Below are 27364 nucleotides of genomic sequence, written 5' to 3' on the forward strand. Positions count from 1 at the left end.
GAGTTCTCACTAGAAGGGAAGTTGGGGCCTGAAAAGATTGCTGACAGCTAAGTTCACCTGGAAGAAGAGTTCTAGGCCTGGCTGGGTTTGAAGAGCTAGTTGCCCCTCTTACCCCCGGCACGGGGTGCAACCCCCACCACCCTCTCAGTCCCTCTAAACAAAGAGGCCTATGAGGCAGCTCTGTCCCGCAGCTGTTCTCCAGTTGCTATTCCTTCTCTGAGAGCCAATAGCTGAGGGAGGGGCTGGAAGGGACAGCAGCTGTCCCAGCCCCTCCCTTGGCCAGCCCTGTCTCCTCCCCTCTATTCTAGGCAAGGGATGGGGGTCACAAGCTAGCTGTCTGGCCCCTCCCACCCCTTGGGGTTATCCCTCCCCCCTCCCCCCCAGACAGGCAGCGACTTGGTGGTGGGATGCCCTGCAGGAAGGAGCCTGGCTTGAACTGTTCCACCACCCTCTCCCCTGCCTGGCCTCCTGAGAGGGTGGAAGGAGAGGAAGGTCATAGCTCTCAGGGTGGAACTCTGGGCCTGCTACCCCGCCCCCTCCTGCCCCAAGCTGGGGACCACTTGCTGTCTGGCCCAGGGCCAGTTGCTAGGGAGAAACCGCTCTTTCCAGCAAACATGAATGACCCCCCTCCAGCTCCACCCCCTCGCAACACTGCGGCTTCTAGGTCTCCCTCTCAGGGGTCTGGCTCCAGTTTGCAAATAAGCCTTCTGGGTCTGGGAGCCTGACTTGGGCTAGGGCAACTGTGAGAGCGGCTGGGGGTACCCGGGTGTCCCGTCTGTGTGAAAGTGTTGTGAGCCGGTGTTTGAGAGAGAGTGTTGGAGAGCACCGGGAGGCCGTGTGTCATGGAATCTGAGAGCTGCCAAACCATTGTGCTGCAACGAAGCCAGGGGAAAGGGGCGGGCTGCGGAGCTGCTGGGGAAGGAAGAATGAATCAGGGACTTAGGGGCCTGAGGGTGGGGGTAGGGCCAATAGATTCCTCTGCCCTGGGGGGCAGGTGGGAGAGGAAAGGAGGATGACGGAGGCTCCCCAGGCCCTTGTCCCCTAGCAAGCTCCCCAAAATCTGAGGAAAGGAGAACAGGAAATGATGTGTAAGGGGAGCCTCCTGTCTCTCCCTCTTGTCTCTCTGGAACCTCAGTAAACAAAACTGAGTCTTCTGTCCCTGCTTGCATCCTACAAGCAGGGCTCAGGGAAGCTGATTTCAGACAAGATGAATTCCAAAATCTATAGTCTACCAGTTGGGGTCCAAAGTATTCCCTGAGAGTTGAGGCCACGAGTGTGATATTTCCCCTACCTCCTGTGAAATACCATTAACCCTCAGCGTTAGGCAATGTAACTTCCAAGGTTTGGCTGAGCATATATTGTATCCCTTCTCTCCCCCAGACCTGCCTGTTACAGAAACCCTTTCAGCTTCCAGACTAGAATAGAGGCAGGCTTGATCTGGTCCTGCTCAACTTTAACTTAAGCTTTCAAAATAGTCATCCACTTTTACTGAGACCCTGAAAGTTTGAGCTCCACTATTGAAACAAAATCCCGGGAGATGGCTAGGTTGGTAAAGTACTTGGGATGCAAGTCTGAGGACCAGAGTTCAGATCCCCAACGCCCGTGTAAAAAGCTGGTACACCTGGAATCCCAACACGGGGAGGCGGAGAGAAAAGAATCCTTGGGGATGCCTGACCAGCCAGTCTGGCTAAACTGCTAAGCTTCAGGTTCCTACAGAGGTTCTATCTAAAAAATGAGATGGGGAATGATTGAAGAAGACACCTGACATCAATTTCTGTTATACACACACACACACACACACACACACTTGTGTGTATATATATGTGTGTGTGTACATACATACACATATATACACACATATACACACACTGTCATATATACACATATACACGCACATATACACATACATACCCTCACATATACACACTCACACACATACAAACATATACTCACACACATATACATACACATATATACACACACTCACATGTATACACACATATACACATACATATGCTCACATATACATACAAACAGAAAATGATAAAATTCAAGTTCTATAGTGAAGGAAGCTAGAACATAAAGAAAAAGGAGAAAAATGTCCCAATCGATCCCATTTATATAAAACTAGGAAGCAGACAGAAGGTGGGGACACGACAGGCAAGAGGGAGGATCACAGAAAATTATGTATGAGAAAATTTGAGGAGTGATGGTTATATTTATTATTGTTATTTTATGGCAACGGTTTTGTGGGAGCTTACCAGATTATATTCTCTAACATGTGCAGCCTGGGTGTCAATCATCAGTTAAAACACGGGGCCTAGGGATGTGGCTTAGCTGGTGGAGTGCTCCCCTGACATCCATGAGACCCTGAGCTGATCCTAGTGCTGTGTAGCCAGATGTGGTGCTTGTGCCTATGATGTCGGGTCTCAGAAGTAGAGGATGGAGGAGCAGGATTCAAGGCTATCCAGGCCAGGCTACATCAGATCCTGATTCGGGGCAAAGCCAGTTAGGGCACTGGCTTAGATAGGAGGGAGACTGGCCCAGTGCTGGGGATGGTATTGGGGTAGAGAAAGGGGTGCCAAAGAGGGGAGCAGCCTATTTCTGAAGATGAGACCAGAAAGAACTTGGCATCTGGTGAGGTTCTCAGGAGTGAATGAAGGAGAAGGTAGGCAGAGAAGATAGGTCCTGGAGGGAGGAGGACTCTAACCCTGCCGCTCAAACAGCTGCTCCGGGGCACTGTCGGAGATGGAGGGTACCACCACGGGATGCCTCTCTGAGCTGGCTTGTCCTCTTTGCTCTGCAGACAGCAAGGCCATCGTGGATGGGAATCTGAAGCTGATCCTGGGCCTGATCTGGACACTGATTCTTCACTACTCCATCTCCATGCCCATGTGGGAGGATGAAGATGATGAGGATGCCCGCAAACAAACACCCAAACAGCGGCTGCTTGGCTGGATTCAGAACAAGGTGCCCCAGCTGCCCATCACCAACTTTAATAGAGACTGGCAGGATGGCAAGGCTCTGGGTGCCCTGGTGGACAACTGTGCCCCTGGTGAGTAAGCAAACGCACACCGTGCAACGGTTAGTCCAGGAGCAGGGTGGGAGACGACCTGGAGAGGCTGAGGCTCGCTATTTGTCATGACATCCCCAAGGGATCGGGACCACCCGTGGGGTTTGCTCCTCTTCCAGCTGGGATCAAGGTTATCTGGTGACTGGGCTAGATTCGATAGGAGCAAGAAAAGGATTCTAACCAATCATTTTATAGGCAAGCCTAGAAGTCCAGACAGGACTAGTGATTTATCCAAAAGCACACTCCAGAAGTGACCTCAGAGCCAGGGCCTGTTTTGTCACATGAACACCATTCCGTTACTCCAGCAGGAAGAAAGGAAATAGGTGGGACTTACAGCAAGAAATCCCAAGCTGGATACAGAAAAGACTCTTTGTATGCCTCTTGAGATGGCTTTGAGAGAAGGGTGAGGCCCAGGATGGTGTCATTGTGTTGTCCAATGGCAGGTGACCCCGGCCTGCCCTTCTGGGCCGGCCTGGTGAGGTCCAAGCAGATCAGAGCCCTTAGAGAGCTGAGCTGTACAAACCAGAGCCCCACCTAACAACCAGCTCCTTCCTGTCATCTACCGTGGGGCAGTTGGCCTGAGGAGCTTCAGCCCCTCTGAGGGAATCCTCCCCCGCCCTGGGGTCAGCTGGGGAGCAGGGGTGGGAGGCGGGGGCAAGCAGCCTGGGAAGCATTCCCAGCTGCTGAGCCATTGCCCAAAGCTGGTGTGGCTGCCAGCAGTGAGCTCAGCTGTCCCAGCCAGTCACGGATTCCAGTTTGAGTGGCCCCTTCCTCGCTGGTGTTATCGGACTATCTATCTCTGTCTTGAACCAACCCGACCCCATAACCAGCCAGATCATCTATCTCTGTCTTGAACCAAGCTGCTCCCTGACCCCCGCACAACCAACCCTTCACAGGGTGGTCTGGGATTCCCTCAGCATTCTACCTGATGGAAGGCTGGGCTCTTGATGGCCATACAAAGTAATCTCTCTTCCAGCAGCTGCTTCAATGCCTCAGTTTCCCCAACAGGCAGTTGAAAAGAGAGAGATAACTATCTTATCTCTAAGATAGCCTTATTCTTAGTGTGGGACAGCTTAGAGAGATGGGACTTTTAAGCCCCTGTGAAAAGCTACATCATGGGACTATGGGGGACGGGGCTCTCACCTCCTGTCCATCCTTAGGCTGCTGGCATGGATGAAGTGGAAGGGTCCTTGGTTGGGGTTTGGTGCCCAGGGTCTCTGCTAGGTTGGGTTAAACAGGAGGCTGGCTGGCAGGGCTGGTGCCAGGCTGCATCATCGGGGGAGAGAAAGGATGCATTGTTGGTGCTAGCAAGGACTGGTGATGGCTTGCAATGTCAGAGGATAACAGGAACCTGGCTGGGGAAGGGCCTAGAGCTGGCGGAAAAGGATGTGAAGCCATGGACTCTGGGATTGTCGGCCAAACGAATGCTCTGTGCTAGCTCCGTGGTTTACTCTGTTAAATGTTCTTCCACCATCTCTCTAGGTCTCTGCCCGGACTGGGAAGCCTGGGACCCCAATCAGCCTGTGCAGAATGCGAGAGAGGCCATGCAGCAAGCAGATGACTGGCTCGGAGTGCCCCAGGTACACTGGCAGATGGGCGTAGTGGAGGATAGAATGGAGGGGTGATGGAGAGGAAAGGGCCGTAAGAATACCTGGCCAGGAAGCAGGTGGGACCGGGAGAGCCCTGTGCCATCATCATTTCTTATGGCAGGTGATTGCCCCTGAAGAAATCGTGGACCCCAACGTGGATGAGCATTCTGTCATGACCTACTTGTCCCAGTTTCCTAAGGCCAAGCTCAAACCTGGTGCCCCTGTTCGCTCTAAGCAGCTGAACCCCAAGAAAGCCATCGCCTACGGGCCGGGTATGTGTTGAGTCCTAAGAGCCGTCCCACGGCATCTGGGCAGGTGTAGGATCTTTGAGTGACCTGGGTTCTGCTTCTGACCACAGGCATCGAGCCCCAGGGCAACACTGTGCTGCAGCCAGCCCACTTCACCGTGCAGACAGTAGATGCTGGTATGGGCGAGGTGCTGGTCTACATTGAAGACCCTGAGGGGCACACCGAGGAGGTAGAGTGAAGCGCTGGGGATGAGAGGATTGGAACCAGGGGCTACTGGACTCCCTAGAGGGGTCCAGGGCCTGTGGCATCAGTAAGAGTGACACTCACGTGATTTCGGGTCTTTTTCCTTCCCAATAGGCCAAAGTGGTTCCCAACAATGACAAGGACCGCACGTACGCCGTCTCCTATGTGCCCAAGGTTGCTGGGCTACACAAGGTATCTCCCTGACGGCCCTCCTGCCCTCCTGGATGTCCACGCTGTTGCTTTCACTGTTGTCCCTCTTGGCCCACACCCCACCGCCACCATCAGTTTCTCACCCTGATTTTACCTCTCCACTCCCTCAGAACTGTGTCCCCTAAGCTAACCTTGCCCCCCCCCCTTGCCTCAGGTGACAGTGCTCTTTGCTGGCCAGAACATCGAACGTAGCCCCTTTGAGGTGAACGTGGGCATGGCTCTTGGAGATGCCAACAAGGTATCAGCCCGCGGCCCCGGCCTGGAACCTGTGGGTAACGTGGCCAACAAGCCCACCTATTTCGACATCTACACTGCAGGTAAGTGTTAACCACGGCGGGTTGCGTGGCAGCCTCCTGAGGAGGGAGGCTGATCAGATGTGTGTGTGTGCAGAGTGGGTTACCGACGGCCTGTCCTTCGCAGGGGCTGGCAGTGGCGACGTGGCCGTGGTGATCGTGGACCCACAAGGGCGGCGGGATACGGTAGAGGTGACGCTGGAGGACAAGGGCGACAACACATTCCGCTGCACGTACAGGCCTGTGATGGAGGGACCGCACACGGTGCACGTGGCCTTTGCTGGTGCCCCCATCACCCGAAGTCCTTTCCCTGTCCACGTGGCAGAAGGTGAGTGTGCTTCACCTCACTGAAGTCCCCCAAACTTCAGTTCTGAGAAACGCAGCACTTCCTCCACAGGGGTGGAGGGGGGGGGGTGACAGCTAGAGGCTTGAGGCAGACGGGAGCAGCTAGATGGGACTCAGAGGGAGCTGTCTTTCTCATCCCTCCACCCCAAGAAGGCTGGTTCGGTTAAGGGAAGGGTCGGAGATTAAAAGATTAAAAGATGAGAATATGGCAACACAGGAGGGTTGGGAGACGAGGGCGGGGCCGCCTTGGCAGAGCACACATCACAGGAAAGGCCCTCAGTTGATGAACCTGCCCCCAACCGGCTCTCTCCCTGTACTCAGCGCCCTTGCCGCCGCCCACCCCCTCTGTGCCCATCATCCACCAGGCCAAGAGAGTGACGCCACGTTAGTACTCGCCAGTGGAGGTGTGGCCAGGCATGGACATAGCCGACTGGCCTCACCTGTGCTTGTGGCATGCCCACACGGTGTGGATTGCTCCCATTCTGTGGCACTCTGAGACAGGCTGGAGTCCCATGCCAGTGCCTGTGTTCTCCGGCAGGTCTATTTTTCTTTTCCTGTTTGCTTGGTCGTTTCCATCGTAAGACTTGCGATCTGCCCCACTGTCTCTCAGCGTGCCCTGCCTGGCCCCAGCTGCTGAGCCACTGCCTGTGTTCTGTGGCGGGGTCTGGGTTCTGTGCCTCTAGCAGTGTTCTCGTCTCCGGCGGGTCGAGAGTATGTGTCGCTGTCAGTTTTGCGGTGGCCCGTGAGCTCCGTGCCATTTCCTGTATTGTAGCAGGCTGCTTTCCATCCGTTGCCCACGAGCGGCGGAAAGGCGCAGTGCTACATGGAAAACTAATTGTTCCATGGGGGTGCTGGATGTTTTGTGGCATGCCACCGTTTGTGAGGCCGCTATGGTGGTGCCGAGAAGGCCTGGGCTATAGGTAGAAGGCCTTAGGTGCGGGTAGAATCTTCCTTCTCTCTGAGCCCACTCAGTGCAGACTCTGCCATGTCTTTGTCTCAAGCGGCTCTGGGAAAAGGCCCTGACCTGGGCCTGCACCAGATCCCTGCCCAGCACCTAGCCTTGCTCCCAGCAGTCCCGGTTCTGTGGTGGACACAGAAAGCATGGGGCAGGGTTGCATGAGGCCGTGCCTAGTTCCTGGGAGGAGTCATGAGATCGTGTACAGTTGGTGACGAGAAGCTTGACCTTTGTCTGGGGCCCTTCACACTCAATCCTTCTGTGTCTTCCTCCCGCAGCCTGCAATCCCAATGCCTGCCGTGCCTCTGGGCGAGGCCTGCAGCCCAAAGGCGTGCGCGTGAAAGAGGTGGCTGACTTCAAGGTGTTCACCAAGGGTGCTGGCAGCGGGGAACTCAAGGTCACAGTCAAGGGGCCAAGTGAGTGCCAGGGCCCAGGGCTCGGGGACTGGACAGTAGTTCTGACAGTCAATGACAGCCAGGACACCCAACCCCATCCTGAGACTCCAGAGACATAGTGACCAGAGGCACTGTGGACTTTCCTCTCTGCCTGTTTCCCAGTCTGCAAATGGGAGCTAGTTTTCTCTACCATGTGTGCTAACCTGGGCTGCTGTGCTCAGGGCTGACACACGGTTCCACTATTAGTTTCAGCTCTGCCAACTGTTGGCATCTCCCTTAGATAGGCCTAGGTCCCAAGGACTCCTTGGAGGAACCGAAAACCTGGGACTCCCAGACTTTTGACCCATACTCCCTGGCCCCTATTTCCTCAGAGGGTACAGAGGAGCCCGTGAAAGTGCGGGAGGCAGGGGACGGCGTGTTCGAGTGCGAGTATTACCCTGTGGTACCTGGGAAGTATGTGGTGACCATCACGTGGGGTGGCTATGCCATTCCCCGCAGGTAAGCATAACACCCCATCCCTGTCGGGTCTTCCCGTGTGTGGCATTGGCCGCAAGGAAAGGGATCTGAAGAGGGGAAGAGGGTGGCTCTGATTGGGTGCTTCCTAGCGTTGATGCCAAGTCCTTCTTCTTCCTAGTCCTTTTGAGGTTCAGGTGAGCCCAGAGGCCGGAACCCAGAAAGTGCGGGCGTGGGGTCCTGGTTTGGAGACTGGCCAGGTGGGCAAGTCAGCTGACTTTGTGGTGGAAGCCATTGGCACGGAAGTGGGGACGCTGGGTAAGTGGCTGGGTGGTAGAAGAGGGGGGATATAAAGGATTGGTGCTGAGAGTGGGGGGTAGAGGGTGAAAATGTTGAAGGACATCAGGGAAAGTATAGACAGGGGACATAAAGATAACCGGTGTGGGGACAGAAGGAAACATGGGGGACCTGCCTTAGGGGCCTAGCTGCCGCTGTTTAATGCTCTCCAACCCTTCCCGCCTCTCCGCAGGCTTCTCCATCGAGGGGCCCTCACAAGCCAAGATAGAGTGTGACGACAAGGGTGATGGCTCCTGTGACGTGCGGTACTGGCCCACCGAGCCCGGGGAGTACGCTGTGCACGTCATCTGTGATGACGAGGACATCCGTGATTCACCCTTCATTGCCCATATCCAACCAGCCCCACCAGACTGCTTCCCGGACAAGGTGGGGTCCCGGCTCCCACACTCCGTCTGGACTGGGCTCCGGTGCACTGGTCCTCCCCCTGTCCCCAACCCCACCCTCCACTCTTGCCCCACACAGGTGAAAGCCTTTGGACCCGGCCTGGAGCCCACTGGCTGCATCGTGGACAAGCCGGCTGAATTCACCATTGATGCCCGCGCCGCTGGCAAGGGAGATCTGAAGCTCTATGCCCAGGTGGGACATTCGCTGACCCCACAGTGCCCCACTGCCCCATACAGGGACCTCCAGAAGGGAGGCTGTAACATCACAGAAAGGCGGGATTGAGTCTCACGTAGCCATAGTTCTATGGAAAAATAAAACCGTATTTTCTTACTGATGAAAATTCTAATAGCATATTATCCCAAATTCACTTTTGAATCGATAATTTGCAGTTGAAAGATGATTTCACCAAATACGACATTGGCTTCAAGTCAGTTTCACAAACTAGTGTCCACTGACCCCTGAAGGTCTTGAGGCTCCAAGGAGACAGCTGCTCTTTAAAAGGCTTGTTAATCAATTTTAGGAACATTGACTTAGCCCGGCCTCTCCCTGACTAACGTATAAGCTAAACATAAGCTGGGAAGCAGGCCACGTAGGTGGCCTCGTGCCAAGTCTTTTGGCTCCCAGGGTAGGTACTGGCCACCAAAGTATGTGGTAGTAGACTCAGGACCTGGTATCAGTGGCTGGGTCTTGGAGTGGGTGTGTAGATACTGAATGGGAACGGTGCAGAGAGTGCCTGATCCAGCAGAGGGCGCACCGAGAGACCGTGTGGCCGCTTCTGCCCTCGTGAACATTGCTTGCTGGTGCCCACAGGATGCAGACGGCTGCCCCATCGACATCAAGGTGATCCCCAATGGTGATGGCACCTTCCGCTGCTCCTACGTGCCTACCAAGCCCGTTAAGCATACCATCATCGTCTCCTGGGGCGGCGTCAACGTGCCCAAGAGCCCCTTCAGGGTATGTCTATCAGCTCTGCCCCTTGCACGCTGCCAGGAGTCCCAGAGGAGTGTGGGCCCCGTGTAGCAGATATTGCTGTCACGAACCCTGTGCACATTTTCCTGCCTCAAGGCCCTAACTCAAGGCTAAGACTGGTCCGGCTGAGGCTGGGGAGGGGAGCTGCCAGGAAAACTTAGCCCGAATATCAAGAAAAAAGGAGAACCCTGAGCATCAAACCCCTGTCCGCAGGTGAACGTGGGAGAGGGCAGCCATCCTGAGCGGGTAAAGGTATACGGCCCCGGAGTGGAGAAGACAGGCCTTAAGGCCAATGAACCCACCTATTTCACAGTGGACTGCAGTGAAGCCGGGCAAGGTACACAACTCCCTTGGGGATGTGTTCTGGGTGGGAAGGGCTGGGATCCGCTGGAACCAGTCACCTGGTGCAATTCCAGGAGACTCCAATGTGAGGCGCCCTTGAGTCTCACAGCCCCTACCCTTCCTCCCTCTCAGGCGATGTGAGCATTGGCATCAAGTGTGCACCTGGGGTGGTGGGGCCTGTGGAAGCTGACATCGACTTTGACATCATCAAGAATGACAATGACACCTTCACAGTCAAGTATACACCCCCGGGGGCTGGCCACTACACCATCATGGTGCTGTTTGCCAACCAGGTACGGCAGCCCTCAGCTGCTGGAGGCCATGGGCTTGCATGGTAAAGGCAGCTGGAAATGAGCTGTTCCCGGGGCAGAAGGCGCAGTTACCCAGAGGCTGTGGAGTCCTTTGTGTGTGTGTGTGTGTGTGTGTGTGCACTGTGCCCCAGACAGCACGGGAGGGAGGTGCCTTTAAAGGTTGTCTTTGCTCTCAGTGGATCCCTGAGCATCCTGGGCAGCAGCTAGCTCAATACTGTCCCCTGGGAAACCTGACCCAGACTTTTCCACATCCAGGAGATCCCTGTCAGTCCCTTCCACATCAAGGTGGACCCATCTCACGACGCCAGCAAGGTCAAGGCTGAGGGCCCCGGGCTGAGCCGCACAGGTAGATGCCTGGGCCAGGACGGGGCTGGTGTGAGTTGGGGTTGTGGTTAATTGAATTTCAGGCCCTCATTACCATCTTTGGGGTGGGGGCTTCCAGGTGTGGAAGTTGGAAAGCCGACTCACTTCACGGTGCTGACCAAGGGAGCTGGCAAGGCCAAGCTGGATGTGCACTTTGCTGGGGCAGCCAAAGGCGAGGCCGTGCGGGACTTTGAAATCATTGACAACCATGATTACTCATACACTGTCAAGTACACTGCTGTGCAGCAGGTATGTCTCGTCCCTCATGCTGTCCCCTGTGCTGCTGATGGGGTCTGAATGTGCGCTCCCCAACATCAGACCCTTTCAGTGAGCTGTGGAGTTCAAGGGGCTGTTACCAGGTTATATCTAAGCCACTCCGTCTTTCTCTTGTACCCAACAGGGCAACATGGCAGTAACAGTGACGTACGGTGGGGACCCTGTCCCCAAAAGTCCCTTTGTGGTAAATGTAGCTCCCCCATTGGATCTCAGCAAGGTCAAAGTACAAGGCCTTAATAGCAGTAAGTGAAGAGCCACCCTGGGATTGCAGGGTATTGGGTGAGTGTCTGGAGTCTCTGCTCACGTTGTCCCTTGCCCCATGCAGAGGTGGCTGTGGGACAGGAACAGGCCTTCTCAGTGAACACAAGAGGGGCTGGTGGTCAGGGTCAACTAGATGTGCGGATGACCTCACCCTCCCGACGACCTATCCCCTGCAAACTGGAGCCTGGGGGTGGAGCTGAAGCCCAGGCCGTGCGCTACATGCCTCCTGAAGAGGGACCTTACAAAGTGGACATCACCTACGATGGTCACCCAGTACCTGGCAGCCCCTTTACTGTGGAAGGTGTCCTGCCTCCTGACCCCTCCAAGGTAAATACATAGGGGCTGGTGGGATCCAGGAGTTGGGGGCCGGTAGAAAATATGGGTGAGTTAGTTATCGGCAGAGATCAGCAGGACATGCATGCCTGGAGCAGGCGCATCCAGGGCCAGGACCATCCTTTGTGTAGGACCGGTCTCAGAGCCTGGCCTTGGAATCAGACCCTGATCCACTGTGGCGTCGTCTCTGCCTCAGTGTCCCCTCCTGGAGTCGTGAAGACTCTGTGGTAGCTGCTACCGCCCGAGGTCACAGCTAGGTCACAGCTGCAGAGTCTGGGAGCGCGGCAGAAGCCGAGTTCAGGGGACTGACATGTGTGCTTCTCTTCCTAGGTCTGCGCTTATGGCCCTGGTCTCAAGGGCGGGCTTGTAGGCACTCCTGCCCCCTTCTCCATTGACACCAAAGGGGCTGGCACCGGAGGCCTGGGGCTGACTGTTGAGGGCCCCTGCGAAGCCAAGATCGAGTGCCAGGACAATGGCGATGGATCCTGTGCTGTCAGCTACCTGCCCACAGAGCCAGGCGAGTACACCATCAACATCCTGTTTGCTGAAGCCCACATCCCTGGCTCACCCTTCAAGGCCACCATTCAGCCTGTGTTCGACCCAAGCAAGGTGAGGGCCAGTGGGCCGGGCCTGGAGCGTGGCAAGGCCGGCGAGGCAGCCACCTTCACTGTGGACTGCTCGGAAGCGGGCGAGGCCGAGCTGACCATTGAGATCCTGTCCGATGCTGGCGTCAAAGCCGAGGTGCTGATCCACAACAACGCGGATGGCACCTACCACATCACCTACAGCCCTGCCTTCCCGGGCACCTACACCATCACCATCAAGTATGGCGGCCACCCCATACCCAAGTTCCCCACCCGTGTCCACGTGCAGCCTGCAGTTGATACCAGTGGCATCAAGGTCTCCGGGCCTGGTGTGGAGCCACATGGTAAGAGAGGAGCCGCCCACAGTGCCAAGTTGTGGGACTAGGTCAGGAAGGAGGGAGGAGAGCTGGGGGATGAACAAATGGAGGTTTCGGGGGCTCAGCACCCCAGAAAAGGAACGAGGGGGCTCGACAGGGCATGAAGATTATTAGTCTCTGCTCTTGTGACAAAATGGCATCTGCCCCTGGGCACTTTTCTGGTAAGATCTTTGAACTCGTCCATTGAAGGCATCTCAGACCCAATAAAGCCGAGACTACATAAAGCGGCACAGCGGGAAAGCTGTGTTGTGGTGGGCACCAAGAATCAGGGGGTAGTTATGTGAGTGGGCTGCTTGCAAGAGAGCCGGACTCAACTGGAATAAGCTGAGCAGAGGCAAGACGGACACAGTCCTCAGCCTGGCGTGGTACCAGCAAGGGCAAAGGATGGCGCTAAACCGTGAAGGGGGCAGAGGCAGAGGTGTGAGGAGGAGAGGCCTGAGCCTCACGGGGTGCAGAGAGGAGGCTAGGCTCTACCCGGAAGAAGAGCTGTGGAGTGTGGGATGAGGAAGGGGCAGCATGAAGGCTGAGTCTGCCTCCCCGGATCTAGGTGTCCTGCGGGAGGTGACCACTGAATTTACTGTGGATGCGAGGTCTCTAACAGCCACGGGTGGCAACCACGTGACGGCTCGTGTACTCAACCCCTCGGGGGCTAAGACAGATACCTATGTGACAGACAATGGGGATGGCACCTACCGAGTGCAGTACACCGCCTATGAAGAAGGTGAGGTGTTTGTAGGAGTGGGGCTGGATCATGGCATGTTGGGGATGGGGGCAAGGAAGAGGGTTCTGTGGCCCCTGGCTGACGCTGTGACCGGCTTCCAGGGGTGCATTTGGTGGAGGTGCTGTATGACGAAGTAGCCGTGCCCAAGAGCCCCTTCCGAGTGGGTGTGACCGAGGGCTGTGACCCCACCCGAGTGCGGGCCTTTGGGCCAGGCCTGGAGGGTGGCTTGGTCAACAAGGCCAACCGCTTCACTGTGGAAACCAGGTATCTTTCTCTTTGCCTCACTCTGACCCAAAGTCATGTCCATCTTGACCCCTGCCCATTTGTCCAGTCACTCACTTTATCCTGTTTCAGGGGTGACCAGGGATCGTTCTCCCTGCGTTCCCACAGCTCATGCCGTCCCTTTCTCCAGCACTGGGCCCCACAGCCTGCCCCCTTCGTTCCTCTCTGACCCCCAGACCCTTCCATAATTTCCTTGGCTCTAGCACAGCTGACAGAAGTGTTCTTTTATAGGGGTGCTGGCACAGGGGGCCTTGGCCTAGCCATTGAGGGCCCCTCAGAAGCTAAGATGTCCTGCAAGGACAACAAGGATGGCAGCTGCACAGTGGAGTACATCCCCTTCACCCCGGGAGACTATGATGTCAACATCACCTTTGGGGGACAGCCCATCCCAGGTGGGCAAAGAGAGGCTGGGGTCACAAGGGAAACTGGACAGACAGGGGGATGTGGAGATTTGCAGAGGGCAGAAGCAGGTGTGAGGCGCTGTGGATGTGATAGCCCTCCAGTTCATTCCCAGAGGCCCTCGCCTGCAGCCCCAGACCCTGCTCTTTGGTCCGCTCCCTAGATTTGGTGTCCTGTACGGACGCTTGGGTGTGTCGAGTCGTCTTCCGTTATTAGAGGAGCCGGTCTGCTGAAACCAGACACTGTTTTCTCCCGATAGAATTTTGCATAACCTCTTCATATTTCAGCCACAGTGTCAGAAACAGAAGTTGTTTTTTAAAATATTCCATTTTTTTACATTTTAATGATTTAGGAGGGTTTTCTTCCTGGGCTGAGCCCAAGTGAGGTTTTTCCCAGCCAGCCTCAGTCTGCAGTCAAATTTGCCTACTCTTGGTTTTTTTGTTTGTTTGTTTGTTTGTTTCTTAGCAAGTTCCAAACTGCTTTCCCGTGTTGGTTTGTTGTCCCTGTGGGCCTCTCAGTAGCAGGTCGCCTCCATCTTGGATTCTCAGCACAGGGAGACAGACTTTCCTGGGCAGTGGGTAGAGGCTAACACCACCTTCTCCTCCTCCTCCCAGGAAGCCCATTCCGAGTTCCTGTGAAGGATGTGGTGGACCCTGGGAAGGTGAAGTGCTCAGGACCCGGCCTAGGGACTGGCGTCAGGGCTCGAGTGCCTCAGACCTTCACAGTGGACTGCAGTCAAGCTGGCCGGGCTCCACTGCAGGTGGCTGTGCTGGGCCCCACAGGTACGGAACGTCTGGGGTAAGCGACAGAAGGGGAGTGAGGTTCCAGGAGGCCCTCTTGACCCCACCTCTCACCTTTGTCCAGGTGTGGCTGAGCCTGTAGAGGTGCGGGACAATGGCGACGGCACCCACACTGTCCACTACACGCCGGCCACTGATGGGCCCTATACGGTAGCTGTGAAGTATGCGGACCAAGAGGTGCCACGCAGGTGAGGACCAGCCTTGGGCAATCCACACTGAGCTCTAGAGAGCTTTTCCTGGGGCCACACCTTCAGGGTTAGGACTTGGACAGAGTCCCCGTTATTTGGCTGAACCTCCTTCCTGGGGCTACCCCATCCTGCTCCACTCCAGGGTTCTCTGCCCTGAAGATAATATCACCCCAGGAACTTTGATACCAAATCAACATCTAGGAAAAAAGCCACAGGAAGCCTAGGTACTCGCCTCTTTAGATAAATAACAGCATCCTCCTTTGGGGAAAAAACTGCTCAGACTATGCTAAAAGGGTCCTTCAGAGACTTCCTCCAAGGCTCATGTCCCTTGGGCCCAGGAACCAGCCCCTTCACGCCACCCTTGCAGAGTTGTTCCTCTTCCCTAAGCTCCAACTCCCTACCGACTGTCCATTCTTTGTTTTTCAAGCCCTTTCAAGATCAAAGTGCTTCCAGCCCACGATGCTAGCAAGGTGCGGGCCAGTGGCCCTGGCCTCAACGCCTCCGGCATCCCTGCCAGTCTACCGGTGGAGTTCACCATTGATGCTCGGGATGCTGGGGAGGGGCTGCTCACTGTCCAGATCCTGGTGAGTCTAGGCACAGCCCCCTTCCCAGCCGGTCTCTGTGGACATAGGCAGACGTGACCTCTCTTTCTCCCCTAGGACCCCGAGGGCAAACCTAAGAAGGCCAACATCCGAGACAATGGGGATGGCACATACACGGTGTCCTACCTGCCGGACATGAGTGGCCGATACACCATCACCATCAAGTATGGCGGGGATGAGATCCCTTACTCGCCCTTCCGCATTCATGCCCTGCCTACAGGGGATGCCAGCAAGTGCCTTGTTACAGGTGAGCACCAGCTCTGCATCCCTTCTCACCAGTCAGCCCCCATAAAGTGCATTTAGGCCCCCAGTCCAGTCCCTGGGGGATGCTGGCAAAGGGACTGTCTCCTTTGTTCCAGACCTGCCACACACCACACCACACACACACACACACACACATATACTAGCTCATCTTGAACCTTTATTGCCTAACGTTCTTATCTATTTCCAGTGTCCATTGGAGGCCATGGACTGGGTGAGTAACCTCTTTCTTTCTTTGCTAGGGGCTGGAGACTCTGGGAGCAACTGGAGAAGAGAGAGTTAGGCATGACCTCCACAGCCCCTGATCTGGTTTTCTCATTGTGGCAGGTGCCTGCCTGGGTCCCCGAATCCAGATCGGAGAGGAGACTGTGATCACAGTCGACGCCAAGGCAGCAGGCAAGGGAAAGGTTACCTGCACAGTATCCACACCAGATGGGGCAGAGCTCGACGTGGATGTAGTTGAGAACCACGATGGCACCTTCGATATCTACTACACAGCACCCGAGCCAGGCAAATACGTCATTACCATCCGCTTTGGGGGCGAACACATCCCCAACAGCCCCTTCCATGTGCTGGTAAGTTCATGGCCACAGTGGGCAGGAGGGCAGGGGTGGGGAGTGTAGAGTATGCCTCCTGGTCGCTGCAAGGGATCCTAGAAGCTGTCCTTGAGGAAATGAAAAACCTTGTCCCCGCGCCGATGAGTGGATGCTGGAGTCAGAGTGTTCTAGAATCGAGCCTTTGTAGTCCCTGCAGTCTCCCAAAGTGCAAGGATGCAGCCCAGCTCCTCCCCTGGCCTCAGGGATATCCTCCCTCTCTGGAGGGGATCACTGTGTTCTTCTCTGTCCCTGGCTCCTCTGTCTCCACAGAGGTGGTCCTGGGGGACAAGAGTGGGACACCTGAGGTACTCACCCATAACTTCAGTCCTGTGTCACTCTGAGGCAGTCCTGGGCTCTAGGTCCCACCACACTGTGTGCCCTGTGCATTGCTTCTCAGGCCTGTGACCCCCTGCCTCATGTGGAGGAGCCCGAGGAAGTGCTGCAGCTGCACCAGCCCTATGCCCCTCTTCGGCCTGGCACCTGCCCCACACACTGGGTACTAGAGCTTCCCATGACAGGCCTCACCATCCTTCTCTTCCCCACTTCCTTCACTTCTTCCTCCTATTCTTCTGCAGGCTTGGGCCGTGGTTGGGCCTCTTGGGGAACAGGCAGGCATTAGGATGGGCAGAGGGAGCCCAGAGCTGGGTACGGCACCCCTCCTTTTGCAGCTGACACACTTCTCCTGCCACTCGGGTTTCATTATTAACCTTCTTGTTCTTTCCTCGTTCTCTCTGGCTTCAGTCACACGGCAGGGCCACACCCCCAAGCCCTCCCTGCCAATGCTCTTTCTTCTCACCTGCTACAGGCCACAGAGGAGCCCGTGGTGCCTGTGGAGCCACTGGAGTCCATGCTGAGGCCCTTCAACCTGGTCATCCCCTTCACCGTGCAGAAAGGGGAGCTCACAGGTAATGGGCCCTGCACACACGAGGCTCTGATGAGAACTGAGTGTGCTCGTTAACCTTTTATCTAAGCTCAGGTGTAGCGATGAGCACTGGGGCCCAGAGAGAGAAAACAAATGAGTCTGGGTCCCACAGGTTGGACGGAGCTAGAACTCAGGTTCAAGCCCCCTGTCTTCCTGTTCAGCATCATCCTTCTGTTCCCAGAGAGGCTGCCTCCCAGTGTTTGGCCTCTGGTCAAAGCAGAGTCACACAAGAGCAGGCCCTGGGGCAGGCGGGGCTTCTGGTGGGAGAAGCCAGGGACCCTCATGTAAGTGTGTCTGCCCTGCAGGGGAGGTGCGGATGCCCTCTGGTAAGACAGCACGTCCCAACATCACCGACAACAAAGATGGTACCATCACAGTGAGATATGCGCCGACGGAGAAAGGCCTGCACCAGATGGGGATCAAATATGATGGCAACCACATCCCTGGTGAGTTGTGGGCAGGGTGAGGCTGTGGCAAGAGACGCTGACGCCATATTGGTCCTGCCTTCCTCCTTTAAAGAAGTATTTAAGCACCTGCCATGCACAGGCACCAAGGGGGGGTCCTGGTGGGTGATGGAATTTTAAGAGCCGGGTCCATATGGCAGGAACATGGGGCTCAGCACCCAAGGCTGTTGAAGACGCTGGGGGCCAGCATGGGTATGGGAAACCCCTGCCCTTGTGCTGATCCAACCTTATCTGTCACTTTACCAGGGAGCCCTCTGCAATTCTACGTGGACGCCATCAACAGCCGCCATGTCAGTGCCTACGGTCCAGGTCTGAGCCATGGCATGGTCAACAAGCCTGCCACCTTTACAATTGTCACCAAGGATGCTGGGGAAGGTGAGGAAAGCTGCCGAGAGAGGCGAGGGGACTTAGCGGGTGCGGGCACAAGGGCACCTCTGATCTCAGCCTGCTTTCTCCTACAGGGGGGCTGTCCCTGGCTGTGGAGGGCCCATCCAAGGCAGAGATCACCTGCAAGGACAACAAGGACGGCACATGCACCGTGTCCTACCTGCCCACAGCACCTGGAGACTACAGCATCATAGTGCGCTTTGACGACAAGCACATACCGGGGAGCCCCTTCACAGCCAAGATCACAGGTGAGGCGCACATCCGGGCATGCACAACCCGCCACGCACACACGTCGGTGACTCGGGATGTTTGGGCAGGGACTGCTGGCAAGGAGGAGAGCATCTTGAGATAAATGTAAAGATGCTGCTCTCCACAACAGATGAAAAACATCCCCCACCCATACTTTAAAAGACGTGGTCATCGATGTCAGTTCAAGGCCAGCCTGGTTTACACACAGTGAGCTCCAGGGCCGCCAAGACTACACAGAAAGACCCTGACTCAATCAATCAATCAATCAAGCAAGCAAGCAAGCAAGCAAGCAAGCAAGCCAGCCAGCCAGCCAGCCAGGCAGTGGTTGTGCATGCCTTTAATCCCAGCACTTGGGAGGCAGAGGCAGGAGGATCTCTGTGAGTTAGAGAGTTCCAGCATAGTCAGGACTGTTACACAGAGAAACCCTGTCTTGAAAAAAGAAATCATTTCACTTTCAAATTACCCTTGAAAACGTAGGGCATTGGCACGCCTGTGGTACCCTGAGAAAGCCCAGAGACAGCTTAGCACTGTGACAGAGACATACAGAGTCTAGTCGTCTAGTCCAGCGTTTTGTTCAGTCATACCACGTGACTCAGGATTAAATACATAAAGGTTCAAGCAGGGACTTAGCCCTTCTTGGACTGAGACCGGCACAGAGAAAAGGGATGCTGGGTCCTTCTGAGGTTGTTTGTTAAGGCAAATGCAGACCGGGGATGCTAGAATCTGTCTGGAGCCCACAGCCTGACCCATCCCAACTCCCTCACAGGTGACGACTCAATGAGGACATCACAGCTGAATGTGGGCACCTCCACGGATGTGTCCCTGAAGATCACTGAGAGTGACCTCAGCCAGCTGACGGCCAGCATCCGTGCCCCTTCAGGCAACGAGGAGCCGTGCCTGCTAAAACGCTTGCCCAACAGACACATTGGTGAGCACAGTGATTCGTGGGGGGGATGCTTGAGTGGGGGAGGCCTTAGGGATGTTCTGCTTAATGTCTCCCCTCCACAGGGATCTCCTTTACCCCCAAGGAGGTGGGCGAACATGTGGTGAGCGTACGCAAGAGTGGCAAGCACGTCACCAACAGCCCCTTTAAGATTTTGGTGGGGCCTTCAGAGATCGGAGATGCCAGCAAAGTTCGAGTCTGGGGCAAGGGCCTTTCCGAGGGGCAGACCTTCCAGGTGGCAGAGTTCATCGTGGATACTCGCAATGCAGGTACTTCTCACCCCGGTCCCCTCCTTGTTCTAGCTGGCATCCCACTGGTTCTTGTCCCTCTTTTCTGTCCAAGACCTCTCCCCTCTGGCCACAGCCTCTTCCCCTGGTCTTCTGGGGCCTGTTGGGATTCCGCCTAGAGCCCACTGGGGGAAAAGTTCCACAGCCAGTTCTGTCACAGTTAAGAGAAAGCTCAGCTGTCGTGAGCTTGTTGGTCCCCACTCCCTGGAATCTAACAGGACTGCAGTACAGAATTTTCCAGAAGGCCTCTACAGTGGACCTTGATGGCAAACCCTCGGCTTGCCTCTCTACCTCTCATGGTGCCTTTCTCCTCAGTGGCCACTGTACTCACGGGGCATCTGTCTAGGCGGAGTCTACAGTATGGGTCAGGAGAGCAATGTGAGTGTGATGTCATAGGCTCAGGGGAGACATTTCCTTACCCTTCCCGTAGGGTATGGAGGCCTAGGGCTGAGCATCGAAGGTCCTAGCAAGGTGGACATTAACTGTGAGGATATGGAAGATGGGACATGCAAAGTCACCTACTGCCCAACGGAACCCGGCACCTACATTATCAACATCAAGTTTGCTGACAAACACGTGCCTGGTAAGGCTCTGGGCTGCGGCTTGATGGGGACAGATCTGGTGACTAGGCAGGGGACCCATGACCCTGATTCTCCTCTTCTCCCTCACAGGAAGCCCCTTCACCGTGAAGGTAACCGGCGAGGGACGCATGAAGGAAAGTATCACCCGGCGCAGACAGGCGCCTTCCATTGCCACCATTGGCAGCACTTGCGATCTCAACCTCAAGATCCCAGGTAGACAGCCAAGGCGGAGGAAAGCCGGGGGTGGGGGGGGTGGGGGGGGGGTGGGGGGGGGAGCGGGGGGAGCGGGGGGGGGGGGCGCGGGGCTGGCCATGGGGTGCACTTGCTGCATGAACCTGCACTGGGGCCTCTGGCTTGCTTGCCTCCCTCCTCACCTCCTGGCTCCGGGCTTTCTCTAGGAAACTGGTTTCAGATGGTGTCCGCCCAGGAGCGCCTGACGCGGACTTTCACGCGCAGCAGCCACACGTACACCCGCACGGAGCGGACCGAGATCAGCAAGACGCGGGGTGGGGAGACCAAGCGTGAAGTCCGGGTGGAAGAGTCCACCCAGGTTGGCGGAGACCCCTTCCCTGCTGTTTTTGGCGATTTCCTAGGCCGGGAACGCCTAGGCTCCTTCGGGAGCATCACCCGGCAGCAGGAAGGTGAGCAGTGCACTGGGAACTGGGGTCCTCACAGGGAGACGGGGGCCTCCTGTTTTGTGAGATAGAATGGCCCCATCTCTGGCCACCTTGGCCTAGATGGCCAGGACAGGTCTGAGCAGAGAAGGGGGTTTGCTGAGGAGGGAGGGCACCATGGAAACCAGATACAGCCTCTCATTGGCCTGATATCACTCCAACCCTTCAGGTGAGGCCAGCTCTCAGGACATGACAGCCCAGGTGACCAGCCCGTCTGGAAAGACGGAAGCCGCAGAGATCGTTGAGGGCGAGGACAGCGCATACAGTGTGCGCTTTGTGCCCCAGGAGATGGGTCCCCACACAGTCGCCGTCAAGTACCGTGGCCAACACGTACCCGGAAGCCCTTTTCAGTTCACCGTGGGTCCACTAGGTGAAGGTGGTGCCCACAAGGTGCGGGCCGGAGGCACAGGGCTGGAGCGAGGTGTAGCTGGCGTGCCAGGTAAGGGGCAGAGGCCAGGGAGAGTTTAGGGACGGGGCAGCCAGTGTGAGAAGCAGCCGTTCTCAGGCGCCACCCTTCCCCTGTTGCCCCGAATACAGCCGAGTTTAGCATCTGGACCCGAGAAGCTGGTGCCGGGGGCCTGTCTATTGCTGTGGAAGGTCCCAGCAAGGCAGAGATTGCATTTGAAGACCGCAAAGATGGTTCTTGTGGCGTCTCCTACGTTGTCCAGGAGCCAGGTAGGCGTTCACAGTTGCGTGGGGAGTGGGCTGCCCCGGCTGCCCTCATCGATCCCGGGTTTCTGTTTGCTGACCAGACCAAAGGATGCCTGGGGCTGCAGGACTTTCTCCACCAGTTCCTATCCCCCTTCCACTCCAAGACCCTTCACCTTCTCAGAGCTGAGCCCCGATACAGTGAATTTGCCCTGGGATGAGACTGGGCTGGGAGTGGTTTGCCCCTTCCGCCCACATCCTGGAAACTGCTGACTAGTCTCCTTCCCCAGGTGACTATGAGGTCTCCATCAAGTTCAATGATGAGCACATCCCAGACAGCCCCTTTGTGGTGCCTGTGGCTTCTCTCTCAGACGATGCTCGCAGACTCACCGTCACCAGCCTCCAGGTCTGTGCCCGGGTGGGACCTGAGAGATGGAGGGTGGGGTGGGGTCGAGGAGGGCAGTGACCTTGGCAGATGAGCTGGCTGCAGCCCCTTCTCCCACCGTATACAGCATGGGTCAGGGCCCTCAGGGGAGCATGTCCGCACCCCAGTGAATGCTTCTCCTTTGGCTCTGTACCTTGTCTGTGCTTTTCACAAGCCCTGTCCTTCCTGAGAGCTGACATTTCTTGTCACTGCATTCCTTCCACTTTCCTCAGAACGTTTTTGCAGCTAATGAGTTCATGAGAATATGTACATAAAACCAATACAAAATAAGCCTAAGCTAGTTTGCAAAGGACTCCTGAGCGGGCACTTGTAGCCAGAGTCTGGGCGACTCTCCTGGCCACTGGGACCAGCTATACTTTTTCCTGCTGTGACATTTAGAAAGATCTCCTTTCCTTCTGCCATACGGGAATGTGTCCATGCAGGCTTTCAGCAAGCCACACAGGAAATGGATACTCTGTCACAGAGCTGCTGTGTCCGGACAGGGAGGAGGCTTTGCCCCACGCCCTTTTAGCTGCCCTGCAGTGCAATCCTATCAACCAACAGCGAACCCAAGCTCTAGCCCAAGCTCCATCCCCCTACCCCTGAGCCCTGCCTGTGTTCTCCCCACTTCTCCCCCTTGGTCACCTCCTTCAAGAAGTGTCCTTGGGGCAGTCTACACTCAGCCCACCATGTCCAGACTCTGTGTGCACTGTCAAACTCTGCTAACAGGCCTGCATTGTTCAGCGTCTGACCTCTCTTCCTCAGTGGAGACAGATACATCACTCCTCATCATATGTGGTACCCAGCAGGGTGCCCACCCCATTGCAGGTGGATGTAGAGAGAGGCAGACCAGCCTTTCCCTTCTCAGCCCATCCCTGCCATCTGGGCCGCAGGCAGGGGCCGTGCTGGAGTGATGGGAGCATTGGGCTGCAGATAAGACTGCCTTTGCTCCAGCTTCCTAGGACTCTGACTATGCTCTGTGGTCTTTGCAGGAGACGGGGCTTAAGGTGAACCAGCCGGCATCTTTCGCGGTGCAGCTCAATGGGGCCCGGGGCGTGATCGATGCTAGGGTACACACGCCCTCAGGAGCTGTGGAGGAGTGTTATGTTTCCGAGCTGGACAGTGGTGAGCTGGCCCTGCCCCTACCATCTCCTGCCAGTCCGGGATCTCCGGGGAAGGGTGGAGAAAGGTGGAGGCTCGCTCACCAAGCTTCTGCCCCACAGATAAGCACACCATCCGCTTCATTCCCCATGAGAATGGCGTCCACTCAATTGACGTCAAGTTCAATGGCGCCCACATCCCTGGAAGCCCCTTCAAGATCCGCGTTGGCGAGCAGAGCCAAGCTGGGGACCCGGGCTTGGTGTCAGCCTACGGACCCGGGCTTGAGGGAGGCACTACCGGTGAGTGTGTGGAGCTAGGTGGGGAGCAAGGTTAGATTCGGGGGTGTGGTCAGACACCCATTGGGAGGTCAGACACTTGTTGGTATGGACTTGCAGTGTTGCCCACGGACCCCAGGGCTCCATTCTGGGCTGCGCTCTTTCTAACCTTCATCCTCTGTTCTCCAGGTGTGTCCTCGGAGTTCATTGTGAACACCCAGAACGCAGGCTCAGGGGCCTTGTCTGTCACCATTGATGGCCCTTCCAAGGTGCAGCTGGACTGTCGGGAGTGCCCCGAGGGCCATGTAGTCACTTACACTCCCATGGCCCCTGGTAACTACCTCATTGCCATCAAGTATGGTGGCCCTCAGCACATTGTGGGCAGCCCCTTCAAAGCAAAGGTCACAGGTGAGTATCCTGGACAGAGAAGCTTCATACAGCCCAAGCCTGGCTGGCTGGCTCTAGTGGCCAGCCACATCCGATTGTAGTGTGCCCTCAGTTATGGTCAAGTAACCATGGTGGGGGAGGGCCTGACTAGGCAGCATTCCATCCTGTAGAGTTGGGCCTGGAGAGATGGCTCGGAGCCTAAGAGCACTGGCAGCTCTTCCAGAGGTCCTGAGTTCAATTCCCAGCAACCACACAGTGGCTCACAACCATCTGTAATGAGATCTGGCGCCCTCTTCTGGCATGGAGGTGTACATGCAGAAGGAATATTATGTACATAATGAGTAAATACATTTTTTTTTTAAAGAAAAACACAACTTTTTTTCAATGCTGGGGTTTAAACCAGAACCATGTCAGTACTAGACAAGTACTACTGAGCTAGACCTCTAATTTGCTCTGTTTTAAAGCCATACTCCTGTGAGCTAACCTGAGTCCCTGGAAGAAGCCTGGAGAAGGAGGGATGGAGCCAGAAGTGGCTCAGGTCCAGGAATAGCAGGGAGTGGAGTGGGCTGGGAGCGGCTTGTTTGGAGTAGGCTTCATCCTTCCAGAGCTGCAGCTGAGGGCAGGAGGGTTACCGAGGCCCATCCCAGAAGCATGTCAGTGTCCTAGAAAAGGACAGAAGTCCTTCTGACCAGGCCCTTGGCCACCTCCTCTGCCCTTCAGGTCCCCGGTTGTCTGGAGGCCACAGCCTTCACGAAACATCCACAGTCCTGGTGGAGACCGTGACGAAGTCCTCCTCAAGCCGGGGCGCCAGTTATAGTTCCATCCCCAAGTTCTCCTCAGATGCCAGCAAGGTGGTGACAAGGGGCCCTGGTCTGTCCCAGGCCTTTGTGGGTCAGAAGAACTCATTCACTGTGGACTGCAGCAAAGCAGGTAACTTCCAGTCAAGAGGCTGGTCTGGGGGCGCGGGGGGGGGGGGGGGGGGGGGGACAGGAAGCTGAGGGGGGGCTGCTGGTGGCCCTGGGGTGAGCCGCTCCTCTTTGCTTCCCCCTCCAGGCACCAACATGATGATGGTGGGCGTGCATGGGCCCAAGACCCCCTGTGAAGAGGTCTACGTGAAGCACGTGGGGAACCGCGTTTACAACGTCACCTACACTGTCAAGGAGAAAGGAGACTACATCCTCATTGTCAAATGGGGTGATGAAAGTGTCCCTGGAAGCCCCTTCAAGGTCAACGTGCCCTGAATCCCACAAGTGCCTCCCCCAGCCCAGGCCCCCCCACCTCCTGCCAAACTCACACCCACACCAAAGTGCCACAACCCTATGCACACTCTCAGAATCAGACACTAAAACACCTGCCTTGGGTGTGAAGTGAGTGGCGCAACCCTCCTCCCTACCGTGCCCGTGAGGGGTGGAGGGCCTTTATCTGTCTGGGATCAGTGTCCCTCCCATGTGGCGTGAGGGCAGACTGGAGTCAGGCTCAGGGGCAAGGGGTTAGACAGGGGTTGGGGGTCTGTGGAAGCCCCAGGATCATAGTGGGGCTGAAGCCAGTGGGCAAGCACTGAGTTGGGGTGTCTGTGTGGGAGAAGTCACCCTCACAAAGGGCCAGGCCTGAGGACTCTATCCCGCCCTCTGGTGGCCACAGCCCTAGAGTGCGGGACTTGGAAAAGAACAAAGAGAAGAAAATGGAGCCGGAACAAGCAGCCCGTGGCTTGTGGACTGGCCCCAAGTGATGTGCTCTGCCCACGCCAGGCTTCCTGGAAGACTGATTTCTCTTGTTTTATTATTATTTTTTATGGTTTCACAGCTCTGCCTTGTCGGGGGTCTTTTTTACACATTGTGGGGCCCAACTTCGTGGGAAACTTTTGCACATGTGGAAAACACCAAATAAAGTGTAGCCGTTGCGGAGGCTGAGCTGTTCTTTATGGGGGGTGTGCTTGTCCACTGCTGTCCCCTGACCCCGGATAGAGGGCCACACGGAGGCCAGACCCCAGGCTGAGGGCAGGGCCTGGGGAAATCAAGAAGTCTGGAATGTTCCCCGAGAGAGGACCTGGTGGAGAATTAGTCTCACACTAGGTTACTGGAAGGTTAGCAGATGGCAGATGACAGTGGACACTATTAAGGGTGACTGGAAGGTCGCTTACATTCAACCCAACCTGAAGGATGTTCTTCAAATTAGGTTCTTAGAACTGTGGCCATGCTGGGTGGTGGTGGTGCATACCTTTAATCCCAACATTTGGGAGGCAGAGGCAGGCTGATCTCTATGAATTTGAGGCCAGTCTGGCCTATAGAGCAAGTTCCAGGATAGGCTCCAAAGTTACAGATAAACCCTGTCTCCAAAAAACAAACAAACAAATAACAACAACAACAAAACCCAAAAAACAGAACTGTGACCACAAAGGCCAGGTGTGGTAGCCCACGCCTTTAATCCCAGCACTTGGGAGGCAAAGGCAGATCTCTCTGAGTTCGAGGCCAGCCTGGTCTACATAGTGAGTTCCAGGACAGCCAGAGATACATAGATTTCTGTCTATGTATAGATTTTCCTGTCTCAAAAAACAAAAACAAAGAAATGTGACCACCGGCTCAAGCAGTAACGCTTTTCACCCAACAGAAACCAAATGGACTCCTGAACCTCACTCCAGACCTGAGGTCAGACCTGAGGTCAGCTTTACCCTCACCTCAAGTCTTGACCTAGCTCAGGTCTCCTGGGCTCCATAGCAGCTTCTGAACTCATCTCTGGGCCCTGACCTGCCCTCCCTGTTCCATGCAGCTAGAGCAGGTCCCATAAAGGCCTCCTGTCCCTCTGGTTTAGACCAGGGCCACTGTGGCTCTAGTCCCATTCCAGGAGATGGTCTCCACACTCCCCTGAGTTCAAGCCATCTCTCCATTTGGTTGGGCAGTGGACCCAGTCCCTCTCTGTACTCGGCACCTCACCCTGCTCCGTGGTTTCCCGGATATCTGTGTTGCAGTTCTGGCCTCTGCCCGGAACACCTTCGCCTTCCCACACCTGCCTTTCTGGCCACCGGGAAGCTTTCTTTGGCCTCTTCTGAGTCACTACTGCCAATTTCCACGCTTCTGTGGGGCACACGGCTGTTTATGGTTACTACCCTGATGTGTGGACAGACTCCCATGGCCTCTACAACCAGTCTAAGCTCCTGACCCTGGGAGTTCTATACAGGCATGAATGGTACGCGAACAGGCTACAAAGCAGAGCAAAAGTTCACTTCACCAGATGGATCCCAAAACAATAGAGCCATCCCCATGCACGCCACAGTGATGCCACCAAGACCCAAGACAGTGTGACCCCAGCCCCCAAACCTGACTCCATTCAGTGACCGGTCTGCTTCCTCATTCTCTATTTAGGTTTCTTCTTTCCCTTTATGTCCCAAGAATGAGGCAGGACAGAAAGACTCTTGGGACTGGAAGGAAAAGGCACCTCCTCACTCCCAGAGTCTGGCTCAAGGCTGAGAGTCAAGAATTCCAGTACAATTCACATTCTGCGAAGACTGCCAACCTAGAGACAATACGCCTTTCCTGGAGAGATACTTCAAATAAAAATGCTAAAATGGCAATGAACCATGCTTAAGGCCATCTGCAAACAGGAAGCTTTCTGGGACTCTTACAAATAAGACTGTCCTGTCAGAATGGCTAAAATAAAAAACACCAATGATAGCCTTTGCTGGAGAGGTTGTGGAGAAAGGGGTACACTCATCCATTGCTGGTGGGAATGCAAACTTGTGCAGCCACTCTGGAAAGCAGTGTGGCGGTTTCTCAGGAAATTCGGGATCAACCTACCCCTGGACCCAGCAATACCAC

The 27364-nt window shown here is 55.7% G+C and overlaps 1 protein-coding gene across 2 annotated transcripts in view; it reads left to right on the plus strand.

Moving 5' to 3' along the window:
* Flnc (filamin C) overlaps window positions 1–25456 on the plus strand; it is a 28040-nt gene extending 2584 nt beyond the window's left edge. Inside the window, exons 2-48 of one of the 2 annotated variants that reach the window (XM_041675470.1) lie at window positions 2807–3055; window positions 4556–4653; window positions 4784–4934; window positions 5021–5139; window positions 5268–5345; window positions 5518–5680; window positions 5784–5984; window positions 7235–7372; window positions 7723–7849; window positions 7986–8122; window positions 8334–8527; window positions 8624–8737; window positions 9356–9499; window positions 9728–9851; window positions 9989–10149; window positions 10423–10513; window positions 10610–10779; window positions 10931–11048; window positions 11132–11394; window positions 11731–12328; window positions 12909–13082; window positions 13184–13346; window positions 13596–13756; window positions 14378–14545; window positions 14628–14751; window positions 15179–15335; window positions 15411–15600; window positions 15805–15828; window positions 15942–16189; window positions 16608–16706; window positions 17016–17115; window positions 17438–17578; window positions 17843–17971; window positions 18058–18231; window positions 18999–19160; window positions 19241–19444; window positions 19893–20045; window positions 20134–20256; window positions 20442–20684; window positions 20887–21156; window positions 21255–21392; window positions 21656–21771; window positions 22782–22914; window positions 23013–23189; window positions 23355–23573; window positions 24273–24482; window positions 24606–25456. In XM_041675470.1, coding sequence (XP_041531404.1) covers window positions 2807–3055; window positions 4556–4653; window positions 4784–4934; window positions 5021–5139; window positions 5268–5345; window positions 5518–5680; window positions 5784–5984; window positions 7235–7372; window positions 7723–7849; window positions 7986–8122; window positions 8334–8527; window positions 8624–8737; window positions 9356–9499; window positions 9728–9851; window positions 9989–10149; window positions 10423–10513; window positions 10610–10779; window positions 10931–11048; window positions 11132–11394; window positions 11731–12328; window positions 12909–13082; window positions 13184–13346; window positions 13596–13756; window positions 14378–14545; window positions 14628–14751; window positions 15179–15335; window positions 15411–15600; window positions 15805–15828; window positions 15942–16189; window positions 16608–16706; window positions 17016–17115; window positions 17438–17578; window positions 17843–17971; window positions 18058–18231; window positions 18999–19160; window positions 19241–19444; window positions 19893–20045; window positions 20134–20256; window positions 20442–20684; window positions 20887–21156; window positions 21255–21392; window positions 21656–21771; window positions 22782–22914; window positions 23013–23189; window positions 23355–23573; window positions 24273–24482; window positions 24606–24793 — 7826 coding nt within the window. In that variant the 3' untranslated portion in view covers window positions 24794–25456. The remainder of the gene's footprint in view (window positions 1–2806; window positions 3056–4555; window positions 4654–4783; window positions 4935–5020; window positions 5140–5267; window positions 5346–5517; window positions 5681–5783; window positions 5985–7234; window positions 7373–7722; window positions 7850–7985; window positions 8123–8333; window positions 8528–8623; window positions 8738–9355; window positions 9500–9727; window positions 9852–9988; window positions 10150–10422; window positions 10514–10609; window positions 10780–10930; window positions 11049–11131; window positions 11395–11730; window positions 12329–12908; window positions 13083–13183; window positions 13347–13595; window positions 13757–14377; window positions 14546–14627; window positions 14752–15178; window positions 15336–15410; window positions 15601–15804; window positions 15829–15941; window positions 16190–16607; window positions 16707–17015; window positions 17116–17437; window positions 17579–17842; window positions 17972–18057; window positions 18232–18998; window positions 19161–19240; window positions 19445–19892; window positions 20046–20133; window positions 20257–20441; window positions 20685–20886; window positions 21157–21254; window positions 21393–21655; window positions 21772–22781; window positions 22915–23012; window positions 23190–23354; window positions 23574–24272; window positions 24483–24605) is intronic. The other variant, XM_041675471.1, reaches the window with a different exon arrangement.
* The last annotated feature ends 1908 nt before the right edge of the window (window positions 25457–27364 follow it).

Source organism: Microtus oregoni, unplaced genomic scaffold (genome assembly GCF_018167655.1).
Source record: "Microtus oregoni isolate MIOR12 unplaced genomic scaffold, Mior012 000026F_ref0000081, whole genome shotgun sequence".
Lineage (NCBI taxonomy): Eukaryota > Metazoa > Chordata > Mammalia > Rodentia > Cricetidae > Microtus > Microtus oregoni.